The sequence below is a fragment of the Magnolia sinica genome, chromosome 12 (genome assembly GCF_029962835.1).
Source record: "Magnolia sinica isolate HGM2019 chromosome 12, MsV1, whole genome shotgun sequence".
In the NCBI taxonomy this organism is placed as follows: domain Eukaryota; kingdom Viridiplantae; phylum Streptophyta; class Magnoliopsida; order Magnoliales; family Magnoliaceae; genus Magnolia; species Magnolia sinica.
This window is the reverse complement of record NC_080584.1, coordinates 2428789-2453071: the sequence shown is the minus strand read 5'-3', so window position 1 is coordinate 2453071 and position 24283 is coordinate 2428789. Positions and strand designations below refer to the sequence as shown.

At 38.7% G+C, this 24283-nt stretch overlaps 1 protein-coding gene across 1 annotated transcript in view; it reads left to right on the top strand.

The window, feature by feature from the left end:
- Window positions 1-24283, top strand: part of LOC131220777 (ABC transporter C family member 2-like) — a 51943-nt gene that overhangs the window by 1046 nt on the left and 26614 nt on the right. Inside the window, exons 2-12 of the mRNA XM_058215613.1 lie at window positions 1626-2273; window positions 2567-2745; window positions 6875-6914; window positions 7214-7373; window positions 7537-7651; window positions 7745-7825; window positions 8012-8036; window positions 13731-13787; window positions 21875-21940; window positions 23210-23284; window positions 23977-24084. Coding sequence (XP_058071596.1) covers window positions 1941-2273; window positions 2567-2745; window positions 6875-6914; window positions 7214-7373; window positions 7537-7651; window positions 7745-7825; window positions 8012-8036; window positions 13731-13787; window positions 21875-21940; window positions 23210-23284; window positions 23977-24084 — 1239 coding nt within the window. The 5' untranslated portion in view covers window positions 1626-1940. The remainder of the gene's footprint in view (window positions 1-1625; window positions 2274-2566; window positions 2746-6874; window positions 6915-7213; window positions 7374-7536; window positions 7652-7744; window positions 7826-8011; window positions 8037-13730; window positions 13788-21874; window positions 21941-23209; window positions 23285-23976; window positions 24085-24283) is intronic.

The following is a 24283-nucleotide window of genomic DNA, read 5'->3' as shown; positions in this document are numbered from 1 at the left end:
GAAGTGTTTATAGGTTAGAGAGGAGATATCCCCATCACCCATATCTTAGTAAAACCCTCCAAAATCATCAAATCATATAAAAGAGCTTGATATAAGATGGGCGTCGTGTTGAATGAACTCCTTCTTGATAAAGTCTGAGGCCGATCCTCTAGGCTAAACCAAACATCAGGAGGGCCAGAAAAGTTGACCCACTAATTCAAATGTCCTTTCATGTAGAGAAACTACTGAATATAAACAATTGGACATAAACTACTAGCAAAGTAATAATAATAAAATGTTTAAACATACTGTTTCAATAAACAGGCCATTCTAAGGATCAAGTGGGCTGCACCACAAGCAGCAATTGGTATGGGGATGCTCACCATTTAAAAAGTATGATTAATTGTTGGGCTCGCTGTGAACTTTATATGCTATCTAATCTAGTCAAATGGTTCAACTGAGCAGGATGAATGGGGATGTAGAAAATCAGGCCATTTCAATAGTCAGGTGTGCTGGACCACAAGGAACAGTTGTGCAGGTACACCCAACATTAAAATTGTCCAGATTGTTGGTGTGGCCTACCTGATTTTGCAGTCGGCCTGATTTTTTGGGCCCAAGGATAGAAAAACAGGGACCTAAAAATAGAGGAATTGGATGGGCTGCAAAAATCACAGTAGGCCCTGCAAACAGTGCGTGTGCCCCATGTTTTGTTACAACAGTGGAGGGCACACCCTTTTCCTTCTTCTCTTCCAATCGAGTAATCTCATTACCTGCAATCTGAAACATGGCATTCAGATTGCAGCTGAAAGCTGAAGTGTTTACAGGATGTAAAGTGTTTATAGGAAATTACTGGCATCTAAACAGCCCGTGCAATGCTCCCTTCATACAGATTTTTCGAAAATATAGCCATTAACTTGTAATCTCATTACCTCTAATCTGATATGTGGCAATTCAGATTGCAGCTGAAAGCTGTACAGCCTTTACAGGCAATTACTGGCATAAGCCCCTGTGATCTCTTTGCATGTAAACCCTTTACAACTAGAGGATTTTACAGGCATCTAAACAACCCCTTAGTATGCATTTGGATGTTGCGGTTTTTCATTTCTTTGTTAATTCTGCGGAGACTGGCATCTGTTGGGAAAGCTGCTTCCCCCCCCCCCCCCCCCCCCCCCCCCGCATTTTTTTTAAAAATAAAAATAAAAATGAGGTTAGTGAGGCAGGGATTGATCGTTTCTCGCACCCATGTTCAAATGAGTGGTGTTTGAAAATCCGAACAGTTTATCAAACTCAGGATTGTGGAGAACCCATTCAGCTGAAATTTCAGGCCTATTGGACGCCTGGATGGGCCACAATCTTAAGCTTAAATCCACCTATTGGTATGCTTCCAGCAGGCAATGACACAGTTGTCAGCGTCTGTCGGGAGAAAAATGCATTAAAACTCATTCTCAATGGCACCCAAACACACCGTTAGTGTAGAGATATTCAAGTGGCTGTCAGGTTTGCAGCAGATCTTAGAGGCATTCGTCCTAAATGGATGCCTTTTCTGCAATCAAATTGAGAAAACATTGTTTTCATTTTGTAAGTTTTTTCATAGCCATCATTGTTTTGATGATGATGATTGTTAGTTTTTTTTTTTTTGGCTGCAGGTATTGCTTTATGATGTCTAAATAGGTGGTGAATTGAACAGTGGTTAGATGATCTTCAATATTTATGAAGGAATAGACAAATCATACTTGCAAACAAGAAGAACCAAGTGAAAATTCAAATCTCAGTGGCATTTTGCCAAAAATCTCATTTCAGTTGGATGCCATTGAGATCATAGAGACCTCCGATACTGTAACCTCGGAGTTGTTTGTATGACAAGAAGCAGTGAGTTTTTTGAAAGAAAAAAATTGGCCCAAGTGATGTGTCTGTAGAGAAAGTAAATGGTAGAGAAGTGATTCGAACTTGGGTCTTAATAAATGGCGTTTAAGCCACTGGTTTGGTACTGTCAGCCTGTGGAGAATGGATTCTGGTCGAAGGCAGTTGAGAATGCCTTTGGCTCTTATACACCCTGCGGCCTGGATACTTTGGTGGTTTGCATCTCCCATTTGGTTCTTATATGTTTATGTTGCTACCGGATGTGGAGAATCAGGAAGGACACTAGTGTCCAGAGATTCCGTTTGAGGTCCCCTTACTACAATTATATGTTGGGGCTGTTGACTGCTTATTGTACTGCAGAGCCTTTGTTCAGGCTTGTCATGGGCATGTCGATTGCAAATCTGGACGGACAGACTAGCCTTGCTCCGTTTGAGGTGGGTCTTATATCATGCTTCTTTTCTGACCTTATTAATGTTATTTGCTCTGATATGGCATGTATTAACCCGACATTATTCTGTTTTCTTAGTTTCTGTCAAATCTTTTCATGAATATCATATAGTCTGTGGAGACACCCTAGTGATGTAAGATGTGCATACACACACATCCCTTCCGTCTATTTCTTTCTTTCTTTGTTTTTTTTTGGCACATTCCACTGAAGCATAAATGTGGTTGAAGGTAGGTATGTATGAAGTATGAACTGGCTAATCGATTATATCTTCTTTTCCAGATAGTTTCTATAATCATTAAGGCTTTTGCTTGGTGCTCTATGCTGGTCATGATTGTTATAGAAACAAAAGTCTACATCCATGAGTTCCGATGGTATGTTCGATTTGGAGTCATTTATGTCTTGGTTGGGGAGGCTGTCATGCTTAATCTTGTCCTATCCGTCAAAGAATACTATAACAAGTGAGTTCTACTCCTAGTTATTTGGTTTAGTTGCTAACGCTACATTTTTCTATTATCTTTAATGTAGTAATTTTATTATTTTAATTGTATGTAGAAAGATGGCAAAAGCAACTATGAAGTAATTTTATTATTTTAATTGTATGTAGAAAGATGCCAAAAGCAACCATGAATATGAGTCTGTTTTTATTTATATTTTCTGCTAATCTGCACCATTCATTGTGTGGAGTAATTGCTGAACTGAGGAAGCATACGGATCCAACACAATTGTAAGAACTGAGTCTAAAAAGTTTCTTGGATTGAGAATACCATTGTTTTCTTTTGCAAATTGATAGTTCATGCTGCACTTATAGGTATGTCAAATTTCTGAACTTGTGGTGTAAGGAGGTTCTTTTTGTATTATTGCTTGGGCCTCTAGGAAAGTTTTGGGTTTATGAAAACCATTATGAGGTTCGAGATCTAGGTAGATATGTCGTTTGTTTTCTTCTTGCTCCTTTCAGGCTAACATAAGAGTGGATAGTCAGCACAAGGGGCTTCTAGGATATTAAATTTTTAAAAAAGAAGCAAATTTGTAGTTGATTACTGGTCTGCCTATATTATGATGTTCTTATTTTTCTAATAGCTTTTTTTTAAAAAAAAAAGATAATACTACCAGGGATTGAACTCTGGATCACTCAAACACACCACACTATCTCAACCATCTCATCTAACGAGCGGGAGACATATTATGGTGTTCTTATTCACACAGTATTACAAAAGAAGTGAAAAGTAAATTTCTTGATGGCCTCTCTTAAAGGAGCGAAACTCTCTTATCCATTAAGTTATAATGAATCAGAATGCTTACATAGGATGTTCAAATATGAACAAACCTTTAGATCTTAACCTAAAATATTGAATTAAAGAAAGACTCGCAGATGTTTATATTTCTAACCATTGAAGTCGATGAAAAAAGCAGAATAGTCACTTAAAAATACAGGAAATGTGGCAAAGTTGCTAGATTAATCTACAAATAAAGCTTATTGTCAGTCAATTACTAGCAATTTGACTCTTTGGGGCCAGCCGCCTGGACGGTTTCCCTCTAATGTTCTTTAAGATTTTTTGGGAGATGGTTAAAACAAATGTTACGGATTTTAAGACTGAGTTCTTTTTTAGGGGCCGTCTTTTATCCGAGATGGGTGCTTCCTTCCTCGCGCTTATTTCGAAGATTTCAGGTGCAGAATCCTAAAAGGATTTCGGACCTATTAGCTTAATTGGAGGTCCCTACAAGATTTTGGCTAAAGTCTTGGTGTCTTGTCTGCGAGGGGTGGTGAGGAGTGTCGTTTCTAACAATCAAAGTGCCTTTATACCGGGTCGTCAAATCATTTGACAATGCTCGTATTGCTCACAAATGTTTAGACTCAAGGCATACATCAAGAGAGAATGGTATAATTTGCAAGTTAGATCTAGGAAAGGCGTATGATCACCTTGATTGGGATTTTCTTGACTATATGATGCAACGGCATGGGTTTGGGGAGAGATGGAGGAAGTGGATCATGGAGTGTGTCACATTAATGCGGTTCTCAATCCTCAACGGATCTCCCAAGGGTTACTTCAGAAGTACGAGAGGTCTACGCCAGGGCGATCCTTTGTCCCCGTTCCTCTTTGTTATTATAACAGATTCCCTTTTGAGAATGTTGTTTAATAGTCAGGAAGAAGGAATCATTCGTGGCTTCAAGATCGAAGGAATGGAGAATCCAATCTCTCATCTTCAATTTGCGGACGACACCCTCCTTTTTTGTGATGCCGAGCAGTCCAAGGTTGAAAATTTGAGAACAATCATTCAATGCTTTGAGGCGGTTTCAGGCCTAAAGGTAAACATAAGGAAAAACGAGATGATGGGGATGTTCTTAGAGGACGACGAGATATAGCTATTGGCGGATTCTTTCAGGTGCAAAGTTGGACAACTTCCTTTGACTTTTGTGGGTTTCCCCCTCTACATTGGTATGCCACCTAAATCACTTTGGGATAAGGTCGTTAAAAGATTTGAATATTATCTTGCTAGATGGCAAAGTCGTTGTTTATCGTTCGGGGGACGCATAACGCTTATTAAGGCTTCCCTCTCCAATCTTCCCCTTTTCATATCGGTTTTCAGGTGCCTGATGTCGGTTGTGGCCACTATTGACAAATTGCGGCGTGAGTTCTTATGGCATGGTATGGAGGATAAAAGGAAATTTCACCTCTTGAGCTGGAATGAGGTGCAGACATTAAAGATCTTAAAGCTATGAATAGGGGGCTTCTAAGGAAGTGGCTTTGGAGGTTTGGGAAGGAAGATGGGATGCTTTGGAAAGAGGTGATCAAAGCTAAGTATGGTTGTATGTTAGATGGATGGTGGACGAGAGAATCCTCCCTATATAGAGCCTTTGCCTTATGGAAATGTGTCATGTTTGCAAAGTTTGCGTTTTTGGAGGGTGGTGGCTTCTCTCTTGGCAATGGTGAAACGATTCATTTTTGGGAAGACATATGGGTGGGAGATTCTCCGTTAAAGACTGAATTCTTGAGGATTTATCGTCTAGCCTCGAATCTGTCCATTCTTGTTTCCAATTGTTTTTTCTTTGTAGCGGGAGTAGTGGGAACCTCCTTGTAGGAGACATCCGAGGGATGAGGAGATAGAAGAGTTTGTAGAGATAGAAGAGTTTGTGGCCCTCTTGAATCACATTCATCTTTGTCGTCTGGACAATTCATCCTCAGACTATGATTTGGCATTGCCATAAATCAAGTTCTTTCTCGGTACACTCCTTCCATGACTGTATAACCAAGACGGCTCCAGTTCTTAAAGAATCGATCTCTAAGCATGTTTAGCATTATCACGTCCCGCCAAAGATTGCGGCATTTGGCTGGTTGGTAGGTCGTCATAGGGTTTTGACAGTCAATAATCTCTGGAAACAAACAATGGTTCCCCCGAATATTTGTTTGTGTTGCATGGGTGACGGGGAATCGGTTGATCATTTGTTTGTTCATTGTCAGTTTATTGGGACAACCTGGTCAAACTTACTGAGACGTTTTGGTGCATCGTGGTCTCTTCCGGCAACAGCAGGTGATCTTTTGAGAACTTAGCATGGGATGAGGTTGGGTACAAAAAGGATGTTACTGTGGAGGATGGCCCTTCTTGCTACTTGGTGGTCAGTTTGGGAGGAAAGGTACGCCAAATGTTTTCGCAATGAGAGCAAGACAACGGATTCAATTTCCCAAAGGGCAAGTTTCCTAATTATTGAGTGGGCCTCTAACCTTGAGAAGCTTAAGGGCTGTAACTTTTCTTTTTTTGTGTTGTAGCTAGTTTGCCCCCTCGGCGAATTAACGCTGTTTTCCCTTTGTTTTTGCTTCGCCGTATGCTTTAATAAAATTTCAGTGGCCTTTCAATAAGAAGAAAAAATGAAATTGTGGAGCATGCCATAATTCTGGGTACAATCCCTCAGCTGAGTGGCATAAAGGATTTGTTATTCTTGGACAAGTGCCTTAGGGGACCAAATACAATTAGATGGACTACATAGAGTATAAAACTTTATTGCATTGCTCCAATTATTGCAGTTTGACATTCTTTTTATTCTCCCTCTCTCTCAGCACAGTTTTTTTTTTCCTTCCTCACCTTTTAAACTGGATTATTTTCCACAACGAATTTGCTTTATTGCCAGTCTGTATTTTGGACCATTTAGAATGCCTTTTAGACAATGCTTAACAATAATAATGATAATAATAACAAGAAAAGAATGCTTCATAGACATGTAGAAGATATTATGAAAATTGATTGTTACTTCTCTGTAAGTTCAAGATTAGCTTCTTTCAAATTTTCTTAACTGTTGAACTTTGAAGTAGCTTGTTTGAACTCTATTTGCTCGAGCAAAACATCTAGCTCTGGAATAATTTTCTTTTGAAATATGGTCTGTTGTAGACCTTGTTCTGTCTGTTGATTTCATATGCTTATATTTGTGTTACAAAATTTTCCTGCGAAACCTACTTAGCATGTGATGACCGGTTAGGTGGTGACCGATTTGAATGTGTATAATATCCCCTTGTCTACATGCTTCAATCCTTTTTTTTTTTTTGCTTATCATGTGCAAGGACAATATTGCTCATGTTCATTGTTTTCCACATGCAGATCTGTTCTTTATCTGTACATCAGCGAGATTCTGTGCCAGGTTTGTTTGATTTGCATATGCAGACATTAGAAAGTACTTGGCTGACCCCTACTAGTTGGGATAAGGGTTAGATGATGATGATGATGAGACATAGAAAGTACCTGTTCTCTTTCTGACCCTCCTGGATTTACTGGTCCATATGCCCTCCTATGAATCCTGGATTTCTTACTTTGTGTCCCTGTTCCATTTCTGTACCTGCCTCACTCAGTAATTTGATCAGATAGCTTGAAAGCTTAATTCATTTTCATTGCGGAACATGAGAAGTGCATTTGTTTTTAATTTGAATCTCTTCCATGCAGATTTTGTTTGGAATCTTGTTGCTGTTTTATGTTCCTAATCTGGATCCTTATCCGGGTTACACCCCAATCATGAATGAGGTGTCTATTGACAACACAGAATATGAACAACTCCCAGGGGGAGAGCAGATTTGTCCTGAGAGGCATGTCAACATAATTTCTCGTAAGTACTGATGGGTTCCAAGTATGTTAGATACTTCAGAAATTTTAGTATCATCCGTTATTATATTCCAAATCTAATCCATTAGAACATTGATCTTCCTCTAGAAACCGTGTTAGATACTCTCTATAGCTGATGTCTTTGTTTTGATGCACTGTTCCTCTAGAAATATTTTTTTCATGGATTACACCCCTCATGGAGAAAGGATCTAAAAAACCCATCACTGAGAAGGATGTTTGGAAACTAGACACATGGGATCAAACTGAGACATTGTATAACAGGTGCCAATCTAGTGGTTTCTTAATACATTAACATTCACAAGAACTTCTGTATTCCAAGCCAGCATTGCATGCATAATGTTTTGTTGTATATAGGTTTCAGAAATGCTGGCTTGAAGAAACACGGAAGCCTAAACCATGGTTATTAAGGGCACTGCATCGAAGTCTTGGGGGAAGGTATTTGCTGATACATTTGATGCTTATATTGGTTTACATTGTTCAACCGTTTTCCATCCTTTTGATAGTATTAGATTGGATGAGCTTCCACAGGGCACATCTTTGTGTCTGCATATTTTTCTGTTACTCTTTGCCCTTGCATGTAACTACACAAATTAATCACTTCCTGCAAATGTTTGTTTGTAGATTTTGGCTTGGCGGGCTTTTCAAGGTAATGGACTCACCCTTTTGCTGCTACCTTAAGATTTTTTATGATTATTTTGCATCAAACCCCTCCGTTTTTGCCCACACGGTAAAAAACCCCTGAGCTCACCGTATTTGTAAATAACCTCGCCCATTTAAATATTATATAAAAGACCCTGTTCTGTCACAACTGTTAGTGCATTTGTTAATTAAGGTTAGGTTAAATGTGACAAGACAATTTTACCCTTAGGTAAAACAACCCTTGCCCTTCCTCTCTCTCAGGTTCTCAGCTGAGACCTAAACCTGTAGCCCCTCTCTCTCTCTCTCTCTCTCTCTCTCTCTCTCTCTCTCTCAACCAAAAACCGTTCACCTGTCCCCCACTAGCATCCCTCTCAATGCGATGGCAAATGGTTGGATGGTTAGGATTGTCCGAAGAAATATGATTTTGGGGTAGGATCCAAAAATCTGATTTCACTAAAAATTCATGCCATGTGTTCAGTCATTGGTTTCCATTAGAACACACCATTGATTTCCATTCGAATACACCATTGTCAATGGTTTTAGCAAAAGGGTACGGACATGGTGGTCTGATCTAAACTGCTGAGAAATGATTTCATTCATCAGAGCATTGGCAATCAAAGGAGATCGGAAATTTTCCAGTAATCAAATTTTATTGTTTGCTATGCTAACTTTTGGTACCTTCGGGTGGAAGTGATTCTTGAATGGCATGGGTATTTGAAGGTCAAGATCAAGGGATTGGTGGTCCAGGTGGTAAGCAACTTTCAGGGCACCGATAATTATGGAGGTGCATGTGGAGAGATGAGTGGGGCAAGCAAAAATGCAGCTAGAGATATCCAAATGGAAGTTGGGCCAACAATTCAGTGATCTAGAATGGTGATTTGATGGGCCTCTTCATGGATGTACAATGCCTCGAAAATAAATAAATAAATAAATAAATCTTAGATTGGAAGATCTTAGCCATCCATTCATTGTATTTTACTGTTGAATGTAGATCCCTTTTCTTAACTATCCGTAGTTACGACCAAAGGGCTACGACTGTCCCATTGGGTAGATCATTGGGACATGGCTTGTCTTTAGTGCAGTTCACAAGATTAATGGTCATGGTTACCTAATTATACACCCAATTGTGGAAAACCATGGCCCCAGGATACCATGCACATCCTTGTGCCACGTGCAAGGAAGTACCTCTCTGTAAGTTTGGCCTGGAGTAACATGCTAATGTAGGGGCATTTTCATATCGGGCTCAAGTGGGGTGGCTTGTGGGATGCAGGGGCACACTCAAGGTGGGCGGCCTGTGTGAAGCGGGTGGCTCATGTGAGGTGGAACCTATGTGAAGTGGGGCCCACGTGGGGGGTTCGGCTGAGGTCTTAAACCATGGGATGTGGGGCCTGAGCTATGAGATAAATTGATCGATTCGTTATGCTCTATCAGTTTGAGCTTTTAGAGCAAGTGGTTAATTGTCCTACATCAAAGTGGTATTAGAGTGAGAGGTCTTGTGTTCAAGACTCTTCACCGGGGGTGATTAATGCAAGGGCATTTTCACACCGAGCTCGAGTGGGGTGGCCTATGGGATGCAGGGGCACGCTCGGGGCAGGTGGCTCTTGTGAGGCAAGCCCCATGTGAAGTGGGGCTCACTAGGGGGGTTCGGCCGAGGTCCTAACCCATTGGGATGTGGGGCCTGGGCTATGAGATAAAGGGTTTGATTTGCCATGCTCTATCAGTTCGAGCTCAAGTGGTTAATTGTCCTACATCACATGCTCAGGTTCCCGAATCAGCCCTACCAACCATGAGCTAAGGATTTGAGATTGGGCCATGCAGGTCCTAACGACCTAATACTTGGTTTACTATGTTGAAAAGTCAGGCTGGGCTGGGCTATAGTTGCAGTCCTTCCAAAAGAGGAAAGCCCAATCAAAAGAAATTACTTATTGGTCCTAAATTAAGCTCAGGCTGGGATCCACATCCGTCATGTCCAAATTATGGGTCCCAACCTGGTAGTATTATGGACCAAAAACTATGGTTATCTGATCATCTGACCATCGGATTGATGGGCATTTAATGGAGTATGAAAAATGAAAAATATCCAAGTGTTCTATTTCAACAAAAAGTGTGCATTGTGCATGAGTCATTAGTTAGGATTGCTGAACCAATCTGATTTAGGACTGTAGCTTAGTGGCCATGGGTTCAACAATCTAGAAGGCTTAATTTGAATTGACGTATGCCATGTGTACTATATCTTGGTTTGTGCATATCAAGCATCACACTTTGCTACAACACCAAATAATTCCCACAGTCCTGCAAGGCATCTTGTGAAAACCACTGTTGAAGGCATGGTTTCCAAAAACGGTCACGTAATAGTTATGGCCATTATATGACAGCAATTGTGTGTGCTGTTACACATTACGACACCACAATGGCCTGTTACGGGCTGTTGTAGTTTTATTTTTATTTTTAATCCGGCCTTTTTTTCTTGAAATTTTTTTGCTATGCTACTGCCCTCATTGTAATGGTAATGACGTCGTAACTGCTCTGTTGCCATTATTGAATTCCTTGGTTGATGGCAAGATGGTCATTTAAAAGGCTAATTCAAAAGTAACTTTGTCTATACAGGGCAATGTTGTTAAAATCATTATCGGATCACAAAGCGTAATAGGGGTTGAATCGTATTGAATCGCAAATCGTAATTTTTTTTTCAATTTTCTTAAAAAAAAGAAATATATAAATAAATCATATATATATATATATATATTTATTTATTTATATTTAAAACTTATCATCCTTTTGCCTTCAATGTGCACCAAGTAATACCATGTCAGGATTCATATTCTTTTATTTTTTGTCTTCCAAGAAATGTTACTTAAAAATATACAAGGGTCCTTTAATAATTTATGTTCTTGTTACCTTTCTCGTATGTAGAATCATGGTGGAAAAGCTGCCTTTGATATTGTAGATTGACGAAAGAAGATGTTTTGATTTCTAAACATCATTCCATAATGTATATAAGTCAGCATGATCGTAACCATCTATAAAAATATTAGAGGTAAGTCATAGAACAATTTGGTGTTCGCCAGGTTAAGAAGTAAGAAATCACAAAAAAAAGAAGAGCTACATGATTTAATCTTTAATCTCTTATAAAGAATAAATAAAATAATTTACCTTTTCTAAATGATTCTTAAAGCCCCCGGCGATTTAAAAACATAAAATGAAAGCCAAGTGAAGCTTAAAATAGAAGAGAACAAGTATAATTTGAATCATAAATCATAGGATTCAAAATATAGAATCGTAGGATTCATATAAAAAGGGATTCAAGGTTGGGATTCAAATCATTTCGCTTAAGATTTGACTAAACTCGTATATTGTAAATCATAACTTGTAGGATTTTGATAACACCAGTACAGGGTTCTTTTCCACAAAAAAGAAAAGAAAGTTGTCTGTAGAGGGTGACATCATTTCTGACTGAATACCAGGGGGTGGTTTCCACAAATACAGAAGAGAGAGGGGTTATTTACAAATAGGGTAAGTTCAGTTTTTTGAATTGTATAGCTAAAAAGGAGGGGGTTTAATGCAAAAAATAGGCATGCTTTTATTTGGTTTAGAATATGTTACATCTGGTTTAGAAATCTTTAATGGTGACCGTAACGGCCACTGCCATTATTGTTATAAGACACGGGCCATAGCGGCTCTTACGGCCTTTTTTATTTTTTTAAAAACCTGTATCGGCCCCATAATGGTTGTTACGGGGCTGTAATGGCTGGCTAGGGGATGAAGCTAAGCCACGAGAATAGCTTGCTTCCAAGCGCTTGCGAGAAGGATACAATCAATAATGGGTGGACGGTTAATAAGAGTCACTGTTGACACCACCAGCGACTTATGAATGGAGAAGGATGTCATACAGGCCCACAGAACTTCTGGAAAGGCCGTTACGGGCCTTACGGCCCCATAACACAACTGTTCCCACCGTTACCATTACGTAATGGCCGGCTGTTATGTAGCCATTTTTTGAATACCTTGCTTTGAAGTCAAAAGATCTATATACGAGTGGAATTCTCGTAGTGTCATTTGGTGTAACTGCCAAACTTCTAGTATCAATTGAATGCTCAGATGATCAATTCATCTTCTAATGTCTTTCCAGTTGTTTTCGCATGAGACAAGTACCCCCTTGTCGCAATTTGCATACATTTGTAGATGATCAGTTCATTTTGTAATATTCGTTCAAGTTGTTTTTGGCATGCCACATGTACATCTTTGGATGGATATGATGATGAGATCCATGATGTGACTGAGGATGGAAGAGGTTGGAAATACCCCACAAGTATGGAGGCAGTCAAGGAAGCTACTAATGACTTAGTTGATCTGGTAAAAAAAGTAAATATTATTGTGAGACAGTGTAGTGTGTGTTAGTGATCCAGGGTTCAATCCCTGGTAGTGTTACCTTTCAAAAGAAAAAAGAAGTAGATATTATTGTGTTAGGAAGATGGTATGAGTTTTTCAATTCAGGAATAAACAATTTAGATGGATCAACACTGGAAGATGACCCAGCCAAACTTGTCATAAATAAGGCTGCATCCTCATTTCATCGTCTGACATACAAGCCTTTTCTTTTCTTCTCTCTATCTTTTTTCTTTTTTCTTTTTCCCTTTCTTTCTCGTTCCTATTGTCGAACAGCATCAAGGAATCAGAAACTTGGTACTGTTGGGGAAGCTTTGTCCAAATTTCTTTAAATGAACCCACCATGTGCTTCCACCAAGAATTGGGCAAGTTATGATTTGAATTCATATAGGTTACAATGTAGTGGTTGAAATCCAAATCTTGCTTTTCTTTCTTTCTATCTTTCTTTCCTTCTTTCCTTCTTTCTTTCTTTTCTTAACCTTTTTTTTTTTTTTGTAACCTCTTTTGCATATCACAAGGGTATCGTCCGTATTTTATGGGTATTTTACTCATTATCAGAACTAGGTTTAGTAGTTCACTAGGATGGGTGGGTAGGATCAATTTGAACCTAATTTGTAGATTGCTTTTTGGTCTTTCCTTTTTTATGACTATGTATGGTTGGGCTGTAAGGGTGATGAAAAATATGATCGACAAATGAGTTTGAATTTTGGTTTGGAGGTTGGTGTCTCTCCCTCCTGTTTGTGACTGGCTTTTCTTTCTCCTCTTCTTCTTTTTCAAGGTAGATTGAGCTTTTGACCTTCTTTTGTCGCATCAATGGCTAGTGGTTTATGGATGATTTTATCATGTATCCACATGAATCCAGTGACGTAGGTGGCATTCTAGCTAAAGAAATTTCTAGGTTGAGTTTGTGTTGGGTAAGCATCACTCTTGCATAATTGTGTTCCCCTCTTTAGATGTCAATAACGTAGTTATTTATATAATAAAACTCATCCCCTGTTAAAATGTGAGCTAGTGCACATTGAATTCCAATGCTTACAGAACATGAAAATACCCTTCAAAGCATGTGGGATTATGTTTGGTGAATTACGTGCTCATTGGGGTAAATTATTCTGTTTCTAAGGAAGTATTGATACCTGGTGATTCTGATGTTCTACAAGAGGGAAATTTACTCCCACCATCATATGCAATATTATACTTTTAGGCTCCATATGAAATTAACTTAGTCAAGCAATAGGGAAAGGATTTCTTCACTTCCCTGTTGGAATATTTTATTTATCACAAGGAGTTTTTTTTTTTTTTTTTTATTCAATTGTAGGTTGGCAATGACATTTCTCAGTTCGTGGGTCCAGTAGTTCTGAATCTTCTCTTACAAGTAAGTTCTTTTTATGGTAATGGCTTTACATTTGGTGCTTTGATTCGTTGAATAATTGATGTATCATGTCTTTACTATCTTAGTTGTTTCTGTGCCATACAAACCTGCCAAAGTTCTCTTGATAACCTATGTTAAATGATGAGATGCTTTCTTTTAGTAGTTTACATACTAGGGAATCTCTTTCTTGCATCAGAGCTATATTTGAATATTGGATAAGTTAGATCTTGTAAGAAATTCAAAGTGTGTAATGTTTTTTTTAAAGAGATAACAAAATTCATTGAGAAACCCGCAGAAGCGGAAAAAGAATACAACCCACACACCACTAAGAGGAACCAAATTTTTTTCTGGCCAAATCGACCTTTACATACACAATGCAGCTAGACACAAGCCCTTTAATGTGCCTAATAAACTCGCTCACCTCCATGTTTTTGTTCCAAAAGCATCTACTATTTCTAGCACCCCAAATGATCCAAAAAACAGCCATAAGAGTCAACCTTGACAAAGCTTTACCGACTTTCCCCACGCCTCCCCAATGCTGGGCCCTCAAGAGGTCTTCAATAGATTCCTGCATAACCCAGTTGACATGGAGCAAGTCAAAAAAATGTGCCCACACTTTAGCAACAAAAGACAATGAACAAATAGATGATCGATTGATTCCGCATTCTCCATACACATCAAGCAAATATTGGGGAGAATAAGAGCTCTCCTTTGAAGGTTATCCACGGTAAGGATCCTCTTGCGGCCCATGAGCCAAACAAACACAGTAACCCCGGGGGGTGCTCCGTAGAACCAATGGTGGAAAGGATGAGGTGGAGAAGAAATGTTTGGAGAATCACGCATCCTTGCTACAAGAGATTGAACAGAGAATTTCCTGCAAGAGTGACCCTTTCAAATCATCATGTCCGCACTAGCCAGGGAAGGGACACCATACTTGAGATGATCTAAGAGTTCGACGAATTCCCCAAACTCCTCATCCAACATAATCCTATAGGAAGGGGGGCTACACACCACCAAGCCATTGATCACAGAAAAGCAATTTGCCACAGATATGAAGCGGTTGGGGGCAAACCGTGCCACCCTAGGGAAAAGATATTGCAGGGCACAATCTCCACACCATATGTCCTCCCAAAAACAAATGTGATGACCATCATCCAACAAGAAAGCAATCCACCTATGATTAAGATGATTTGATGTTGTAATCACTTTCCACATGTAGGATGCTTTGTAAAGCAAGGATCTCTTCACAAACCATCCTCCCTCCCGAACCCCCTACTTCTTAGTTGTGATTTCCCTCCAAAGCCTCCCTTCCTTTAAGCCGAATCTCCAAGTCCATTTCCTGAGAAGAGCTAGATACATATCTTCCAAACGATTGATCCCGACCCCTCAAGGATCTCTTCACAAACTATCCTCCCTCTCGAGCTCCATACTTCTTAGCTATGATTTCCCTCCAAACCCTCCCTTCTTCTGAGCCGAATCTCTAAGTCTATTTCCCGAGAAGAGCTAGATTCATATCTTCCAAACGATTGATCCCAACCCCCTCCCCTCCCCTCCCGCGATTGGCTAACACACCTCTGACCACTTCAACAGATGAAACTTCCTACTATCAGAGACTCCTTTCCAAAAGAAGTCTCTTCTAAGCTTGTCAGGCCTAACCATCACCTCCTTGGGACATTTGAACAAAGAATTCTCTTTGGTGGGTTTAGTTTTTGGTGTTTGACTTGGAAGTATTGACTGTTGGCATTTTCTCATGTCCACTAATCTGTCATTAAAATCCTTTTTTTCTTAAACCTATAATTTAACCTCTAAGTTGTCGTTGATTTTTTCTTCTGTATTTTTTACTTCTCTCATTTTACATATCTTTATTTTTATACTCCCTCTTCATCTTTTACTTTCATTTGTACTTTTTTTATGGTTACATATGGCTATGTGATTATTTTCCGAGTAAAATTCTGCTTGTCTGTCATGTGGATATTGATCACTTGTCACCCCTCTTCATAGCTTATCTGGAAGGAGAATGCACAACATCTTGGATCTATCATTAATGCATCTTGTAGATTAAGAGCAGCTCCTTTTGTGATGTCCCCATGTATTTTATGTTTTGTTTCCTTTCTTTTTGTTTCTCATGTTGTCCTTTCATACCTGTCCTTTCAGATATTTCACTTGTTTTGATGAAATTTGGCAGTCTTCATTATATTATTTCATCACTTTTTCACTCAAGTGATATTATTAGCTACTTTTCTATACGCTTTTGTCTTCTTATCAAGTATTAATATGCATGTATTAATTAGTTTATTTTTAGATGCAAGGGAAGTTTCTGCTAATTTGCTTCTTAGGTTGGGTTACTTGCTGTTTTGGGTACATAAGGTTTTAATATCAATTGACTTCAAATTGTTTGCATGTGTTGACATTGGTGGACTCTTTTTCTTCCATATAGTGCATCAATTACTGTAGTGGTAAATGGTAATGTTGTTTTGGCATGGTTCAAACTTGATTCTGGCCCTTCTTTTTACTGGTTGATCATCAGAGTTTTGCTTTTTCTGAACCTTTACTCGACATTGATATTAAAGAGATAGCGGTCCTGCTAAGAATTGGCTTTAGTTTCTAACATTATAGCAGGAGCAGTGCAAGACTTTTCAAAAGGATTCCTATGATTTTATTGCTATGCTTTCCTCAGGAAAATTACCAAGAAAGAACGACGTAGGGAAAAACGATTGGAAACAAGGAGAGTCAAATTCAAGATAAATTAGAGTAAAAGCTTATGACATTTAAGCTTGACCATATACTCTATCTAGATGTTCCCATTTGTGGATAAGTTTTTGTAGAGTGGGAACTACAACGATAGTTCCATTTTATTCTCTGCTTGAATCACCCTTGATTTAAGCAAATATGACATGAAAATGCTGCGTGAAGATACCAGAAAAAGAATTTAGATTGTGTTTCCATGTGCTATTTGATACCATAACATTGACAATTACTTGTGTCAATGTCGGACATAAATACGGGTGAGACATGGTGGCTTTTAGAATTTAGATTTGTTGGCACGTCTGCACAAGTAATTTCAATAATAAAAACTATATTGTAATAGTATGTTGTGATTACTCATGCATAAAATCCCCAAAGAAATAATAAAATAATAGTATCAACAACAACAACAACCACCCCCAAAAACAGGTTTCACACAACTAGTTGGATGTTAATTTATCGTTGAACTGGTGCATTAACGTCAATGTGTTAAGCGTGTACAACATCCGACTTCAAAAGGTTAGCTTCAAGAACATCTGATACAAAAATCAGGCTGATCCGTTTGTCATGTGGGCTACACCATAGACAATTGACAATTGCCTCTCTGACACAAAGTACACGTTTAGTCCACTCAATGAGTGATCAGCCAGATTTTGCTCTAGGTGATCTTCATGGCAGGCCCGACCTTTTGGATGGGTTGGATGTCATACACAACGGTATTTTGGTAATTATAAGCTAGTTGAACAATAACACTACTGTCGAACCAAATGTGTGTGAAACCTCATAGTAATAACCTAAAAACAGAGTATATGGAGTTCAATTTTAGTAACATTAGGAGTGGAAATGTAGTTAAGATTGCTGATCAAGAAGTATCCTAAAAATGACTACCTTCAATATCTTGGGTTGATAATTCATGAGAGTGGAGACATTCAAAAGGATGTTGGCTATAGAATTCAAGCTGAGTGGAAGAAAAGGAGATGTGCCTCTGGAGGTTTATATGGTCATCATGTACTAATCAAATTGAGGGGGAAATTTTATAGGATAGCTATAAGACCAACCGAGCTTTAAGGGGTAGAATGTTGGGCAGTCAAGGAACAACATGTTCAATAGGATGATTCTAGCTGAAATGAGGATGCTGAGATGTATAAGTGGCCAGACAAGGATGGATTAAAAATGAATGAATTCGAGGGAACCTAGGAGTAGCACCAATAGGTAGTAAGATGAGGGAAAGTAGACTTAGATCGTCTGGTCATGTGCAACAAAGATCAAGAACTGTGCGCATTAAGAGGAGTGAGGAAGTGCAAGTTGAAGGCTCTAAAAGGGCAAGGGAAGGCCCAAAAAGATTTGGGTTGAGTTAGTAAGATAAGACTTGATGAATTATGGTCTTAATGAAGTTATGGACCTTGATAGGGTAGAATGGCAGAACATGATTCGTGTAGCCAACCCCAATTAGTTGGAATGAGGCTTAGATGATGATATAAAGGAGTATAAAAAAAAAATGGAAATATAATAACAATAAGAATAATAATTAAATTAAAAAATTCAGCTTTTCCATATGAGCTCCAAGTTTGTTGGACTCGGTCATAGCCATGAGTCCGCACATCATGTTTCAAAGAAGTACCATGGCCATTTTACACATTAGATTAGATATAATGCTCATCAATTTCTTCTGAAATTACAAAAATAAAATTCAAACAATTCATTTAAGAAAATGAAAAATGGATTAGTTAAATGAAGTGGCTAAACTTGATCTAAACCAAGTTGGAATTTGAAAGTTCCCAAAAGGAATATGTAGGGGACCTTTTAATGCAGGGGCATTTTCACACCGGGCTCGAGTGGGGTCGCTTGTGGGATGCAAGGGCACACTCGGGGTGGGTGCGTCCTACGGAGGAGGTCTCGTGTTCGAGACTCCTCACCGTGGGTGATTAATGCGCATTTCACACCGGCTAGAATGGGGTAGCCTGTGGGATGCAGGGATACACTCGAGGTGGGCGGCCCATGTGATTTGGGGCTCACGAAGGGGGTTCGGCCGAGGTCCTAACCCATGCGATGTGGGGCCTGGGCTATGAGATAAAGGGATTAATTCACCATACTCTAACAGTTCGAGCTTTTAGAGCAAGTGGTTAATTGTCCTGCATCAAATTGGTATCAGAGCCGGGTTGTCTCGTGTTTGAGACTCCTCACTGAGGGTGATTAATGCAGAGGCATTTTCACACCGGGCTCAAGTGGGGTCGCTTGTGGGATGCAGGGGCACACTCGGGGTGGGTGCGGCTCGTGGAGGAGGTCTCGTGTTCGAGACTCTTCACCAGGGGTGATTAATGCGCATTGCACACTGGGCTCGAGTTGGGTAGCCCGTGGCATCCGGGGACACACTCAGGGTGTGCGGCCCATGTGATTTGGGGCCAACGAAGGGGGTTCAACCGAAGTCCTAACCCATGCGATGTGGAGCCTAGGCTATGAGATAAAGGGATTAATTCGCCATACTCTAACAGTTCGAACTTTTAGAGCAAATGGTTAATTGTCCTGCATCAAATTGGTATCAGAGCAGGAGGTCTCGTGTTCGAGAATCCTCACTGGGGATGATTAATGCAGGGGCATTTTCACACCGGGCTAGAGTGGGGTCGCTTGTGGGATGCAGGGGAACACTCGAGGTGGGTGTGGCCCGCGGAGGAGGTTTCGTGTTCGAGACTCCTCATCGAGGTTGATTAATGAGCATTTCACACCGAGCTCAAGTGGGGTAGCTCGTGGGATGCGGGGACACACTCGGGGTGGGCAGCCCATGTGATTTGGGGCCCACGAAGGGGGTTCGGCCGAGGTCCTAACCCATGCGATGTGAGGCCTGGGTTACGAGATAAAGGGATTAATTCGCCATACTCTAACAGTTCGAACTTTTATAGCAAGTGGTTAATTGTCCTGCATCACCTTTGGTTTTATTCCAACACCTTATGAAGTCTTTTCACTGGGATGATTATTGCAAATATGAAAAACTGATCGGAACTTGGAGCTCATGGGGAATGGTGGGTTAGAGATTATAACAGGGAAGTATGGGTGCCATCATGGGGGATGGTGGGTTAGAGATTATAACAGAGAAGTATGGGTGCCATCATGGGGGATGGTGTGTTAGAGATTCCTCCATTATAGAGCCTCCGGAATATGGAAGGGAATTTCGATGCTTAAGCAAGAAGTTAAAGATGGGGTGGGTTTTTCCTTAGGCAATGGTGAGAGAATTTGCTTTTGGAAAGATGTATGGGCTGGCGATTATCCTCTCCAGATTGCATCCCCAAGAATAGTGTGCATTTCCTCGACAAAGGACATTAAAGTTTTTGAGTGTTTTTCTGTAGTGGGAAACAATATTGTTTGGTGCCCTCCTTGTTGTCGTGACATGAATGATGATGAAGTGGAAGAGTTGGTAAGCCTTCTTAATAAGCTTCTCCTATATGTTTCAGATGGTACCAAGCATAACAAGATGCTTTGGCTCAAGGACAAGTCGGGCCGCTTCTTGGTTAGATCTTTCTATGGATATCTGCTATCCAAGTCTACAGCGAAGCGGTCTGATCATACATCACATGGGTGGCACGACAACTTACCTCCAAAAGTAGCAACATTCGGTTGGCTAGTTGGAAGGAAGAGAGTTCTCACTGTCAATGTTGTCAAAATTGTTACCGTATCATATTTCGTAAATTGTAATAGGGGTTGAATCGTATTGAATCACGAATCGTAAGATTTTTTTAAATCTTCTTAAAATATGAAAAATATAAATAAATCAGAAAAAAAAAAAAAAAACTTAGCAATCATCCTTTTGCCATCAATATGCACCAAGTAATTCCATGTCATGATAGTGTTAAAGGATTCTCAAGTCTTTCAAGAAAATTTTCTTAAACATATAAGGATTCTTTAATAATTTGTGTTCTTGTTAACTTTCTTGAATGAAGAATCACGTTGGAAAAGAAACATTTGATCATGTAGACTGATAAAAAAGATATTTTGATTTCTAACCATCATTCCACAATACATATAAGTCAACATGATCATAACCATCCATAAAAACATATCAGATAAGTAATACATCAATTTGGTGTTTTGACCAGTTAAGAAGTAAGAAATCATTAAAAAAAAAAGCTCTACGATTTAACATTGAAGAGAATATATATCATTTAATCTCTTATAAATAACAAAATAAAATAATTTACCTTTTCTAAACGAATTTTTGATAGGTTTTTTCTAAATGATTCTTAAGGTCCCCGCCAATTAAAAAACATAAAATGAATGCCAAACGAAGCTTAAAAGAGAAGAGAACAAGTATAATTTGAATCTTAAACCGGGATTTGAATAATAAATTGTAGGATTCAAATCATAAGATTCATATAAAAAGGGATTCAAAGGTGGGATTCAAATCGTTTTGCTTAAGATTCGACTCAAATCATAAATCGTAGGATTTTGATGACACTGCTTAGCGTCAATAATCTTCAAAGAAGATCTATGGTTCTCCCAAATGTGTGCGTCATGTGTATGGGGGATGAGGAATCGGTTAATCATTTTTTCATTCATTGCAAAGCTATTGCCGGTATATGGAGCAACCTCATTTATGCTTTCAGTATGTTTTGGGTAATACCCAACTCAGTTGAGTTGTTACTTTTGAGCTAGCATTTCAAATTGGGAAACATAAGACCACGCTATGGAGGATGACAATTTCAGCTATTTGGTGGGCGATTCTAGAGGGAAAGAAACAACATATGTTCTGCTAATACTTCTTGTAAGGAAGTGGATGTGCTTATTGGGGCCAAATCTGATTTTGGAATGGGCTTCGAATGTAAAAAATTTGGAGTATTGTAATTTTAATTTTCTGCTTTGTTTGTAGTTTGTGTCGCTAGCTTGGTGTCTTTTCAATAGAAGTGCTTGTTACCCTTCCAAAAACATAAAAATAAAAATTGTAAGGTGGACTTAATGGATGTAACAGGGCATGCCAAAGGCAAATATTGCCTTGTCCACATTGTTAACTTCTTTCAAATCTACCTCCAAGTCATAACCTGGCATGTCGGGTCGTTCCACAACCAAAGACCAAGGAGAATAGGAGATAAGTTAGAGGGAACTTCGTGCAACCAGCCATATCACTCTTTCTTGAGTTCACCATTTGCCATGACACTGCTTGCGTGTAAGGAAGATTTTTTGGTTTTAACATCTATATCATCACTCTATTTGAGTTATGGATTAATGCAGTTACTTAAATATGTTGATTACTGGTCATCTATCTCAACGTAGTTGTTTACCTGATATAATGAAGCATTATTTTATTATCCATATTCTCTAATGAAAATCGGTAATTAGTTGTTATACATGATTTGCAGGCTATGCAACAAGGGGATCCATCTTGGATTGGTTACATCTGTGCCTTCTCAATTTTTGCTGGAGTGGTATGATCCTAAAACCTGCACACCCTTTTTTTTTTTCCACAAAATATAAGTTATGCTTGATTTCCTACTTTCAGTTTGTTGTATTCTTTTTTCTGCCATCTTTTTGTCCTTAAAATGAAACTGGAGTTGTTTGGAATACATGGGAGACATACGATCCCAAGGAACAAAGTGAGCTCTCTTTCTTGTTCTCATGAACTGAGGAAATGCTTGGCAATTTAATAGAATCTAGTTCCGTTTGTGAAATTGCAGTTTGATCTCTTTGTTAATATATAAATCATGATCCCTTCCCTTTTTGTATTCTGGATTTATGGATCTAATGATGAATTATGCACTGGAAGTTTTATTTGACAAGAACCTGTGTAGAGATAGGTTTCGAATGCCGACCTGAACGAATCGATTATACAAATCATATCAGGATGAAACATTATCACTTTTAAGTTGTATTGTCAATACAAAGAATCTGACTTGGATAGCATTCCTTCCTAAAAACCAGTCCAAACTTATCATGTAATTATTGAATTTCCAAATGGTATGGAATCAATTTTGCATTCTAATTATGACCACTCAGCAAATTGGAAATATAGTGTGCATATTCAACTCTGTTCCTCTTCCTAGTGAACTGTACTCCATGCTTGGCAGTAGATATGAGAAGTGTGGATGACTGGATATCTTTATGCAAATCTTCAACAAGGTATTCCATTTGATCTCCTTGGTAAGCTTACAGAGAACTAGAGAAGAACATCATGATCTCTATAAAGTTGATGAAGCACGAGAAAAATTCATACATGTTTTTATTATTATAGGAAAACCTAATCAAACTTGTGTTCATGACCATGGTAACCATTGGACCTCCTCTAACATGCGAAAAATATGAATTGGTGTCTCAACTCTTAAGTTTTCCCAAAAATTGAGATATGCTCTTTCCTGATTGTCTCCTAACCAAAAGTCTCTAGGTCTCTCTTATTGTTCTCAAGCCAAATGCTTTTCACAAGAATTTTTTGTTGCCTCAAGGTCTATAAAAGCTTAGTCGAATTCTTCAAGGAACCACCGAACCATATAATTTATTGCATGACCTGTATGAGATAAGTACTTCATTTAGAACAATATCTACAATTTAAATATCAAATGGGGTGCTTGGGTCTTGAAGAAAGTGTCAACAGTGTTTCTCCTATGAGTGATTTGAATTCCATGTGGGCTTGTGAAATCTTAGAAAAATTATTATCTTCCTGTATTTCTTAGTTTCTTAATTTGTTTGTTTACTTATTCCAGTCGCTGGGAGTTCTATGTGAAGCACAGTATTTCCAGAACGTCATGCGTGTTGGCTTCCGACTGCGGTCAACCTTGGTATGTTTTTTGGCTTTTTATTACCCCCATTTAAATGTCTACAATGTCTTTTAGACATATCTCATACAGACTTGATTTCCATTTTGATGACAGTATTCTTTTTTTATCATGCAAACTTCTGTATATTTTGTAACTTCAGATTATTATTATTATTTATTTAATCTCATGCAGCCTTGATTTCCATTTGGACTATGGCATCAAAACATTTTTCCTTTTTATCATGCAAGCTTCTGTATATTATCTATCTGCCAAATCTGTCCTGATGAATACTTCCCCATGTTTTTGTCCTGAGCATGTACTCCGACTATGTTCTTTTAGTTTTATTGTTAATACTCAACATCAGTAATTACTATAATGCTTATTAGCCTTGTCAATGTGGATTTGCTTTTATTCTTGGAGTGAAATTGTGTTCCTCATTGAAATTTTGATATTTTTTGAATTAAAGATATTGATTCAGCATTTGTCTATTTTCTTTTATCTTATCTGATTCCATTCTCAAATGTTTAGTATCTCATTCCTTTTTGAGATATGCTGTTGGTGATGTTAATGTATCTTTTATTTTTATTTTTTATTTGATTCTTTCTCAGGTCCAAGAGCATTTTTATTTTTTATTTGGCTCTTTTTCAGGTCCATGAATTCATGGATGGACCTGAAGCATCATCATATTCAAATGATCTTATTTTGCCATTCAGGTTGCTGCTGTGTTCCGTAAATCCCTGAGGCTTACACATGAGGGTCGCAGAAAGTTTGCATCTGGGAAAATAACCAACTTGATGACAACAGATGCTGAAGCACTTCAGGCATGTTCTCTTGTCACTGCTAATATGATGAAGATGGGCTTTGTTGCCATTAAAAGCTGACCTTGATTTATTTCAATTAGTGGATCTGATCCGATACGTTATCCTGTGAGTGCAATTGATAGTGCATGCTTGTTATATACAATGTCGTCAAAATCATTATGATATCGCAATTCGTATTGTAAATCTTAAGAATTTTTTT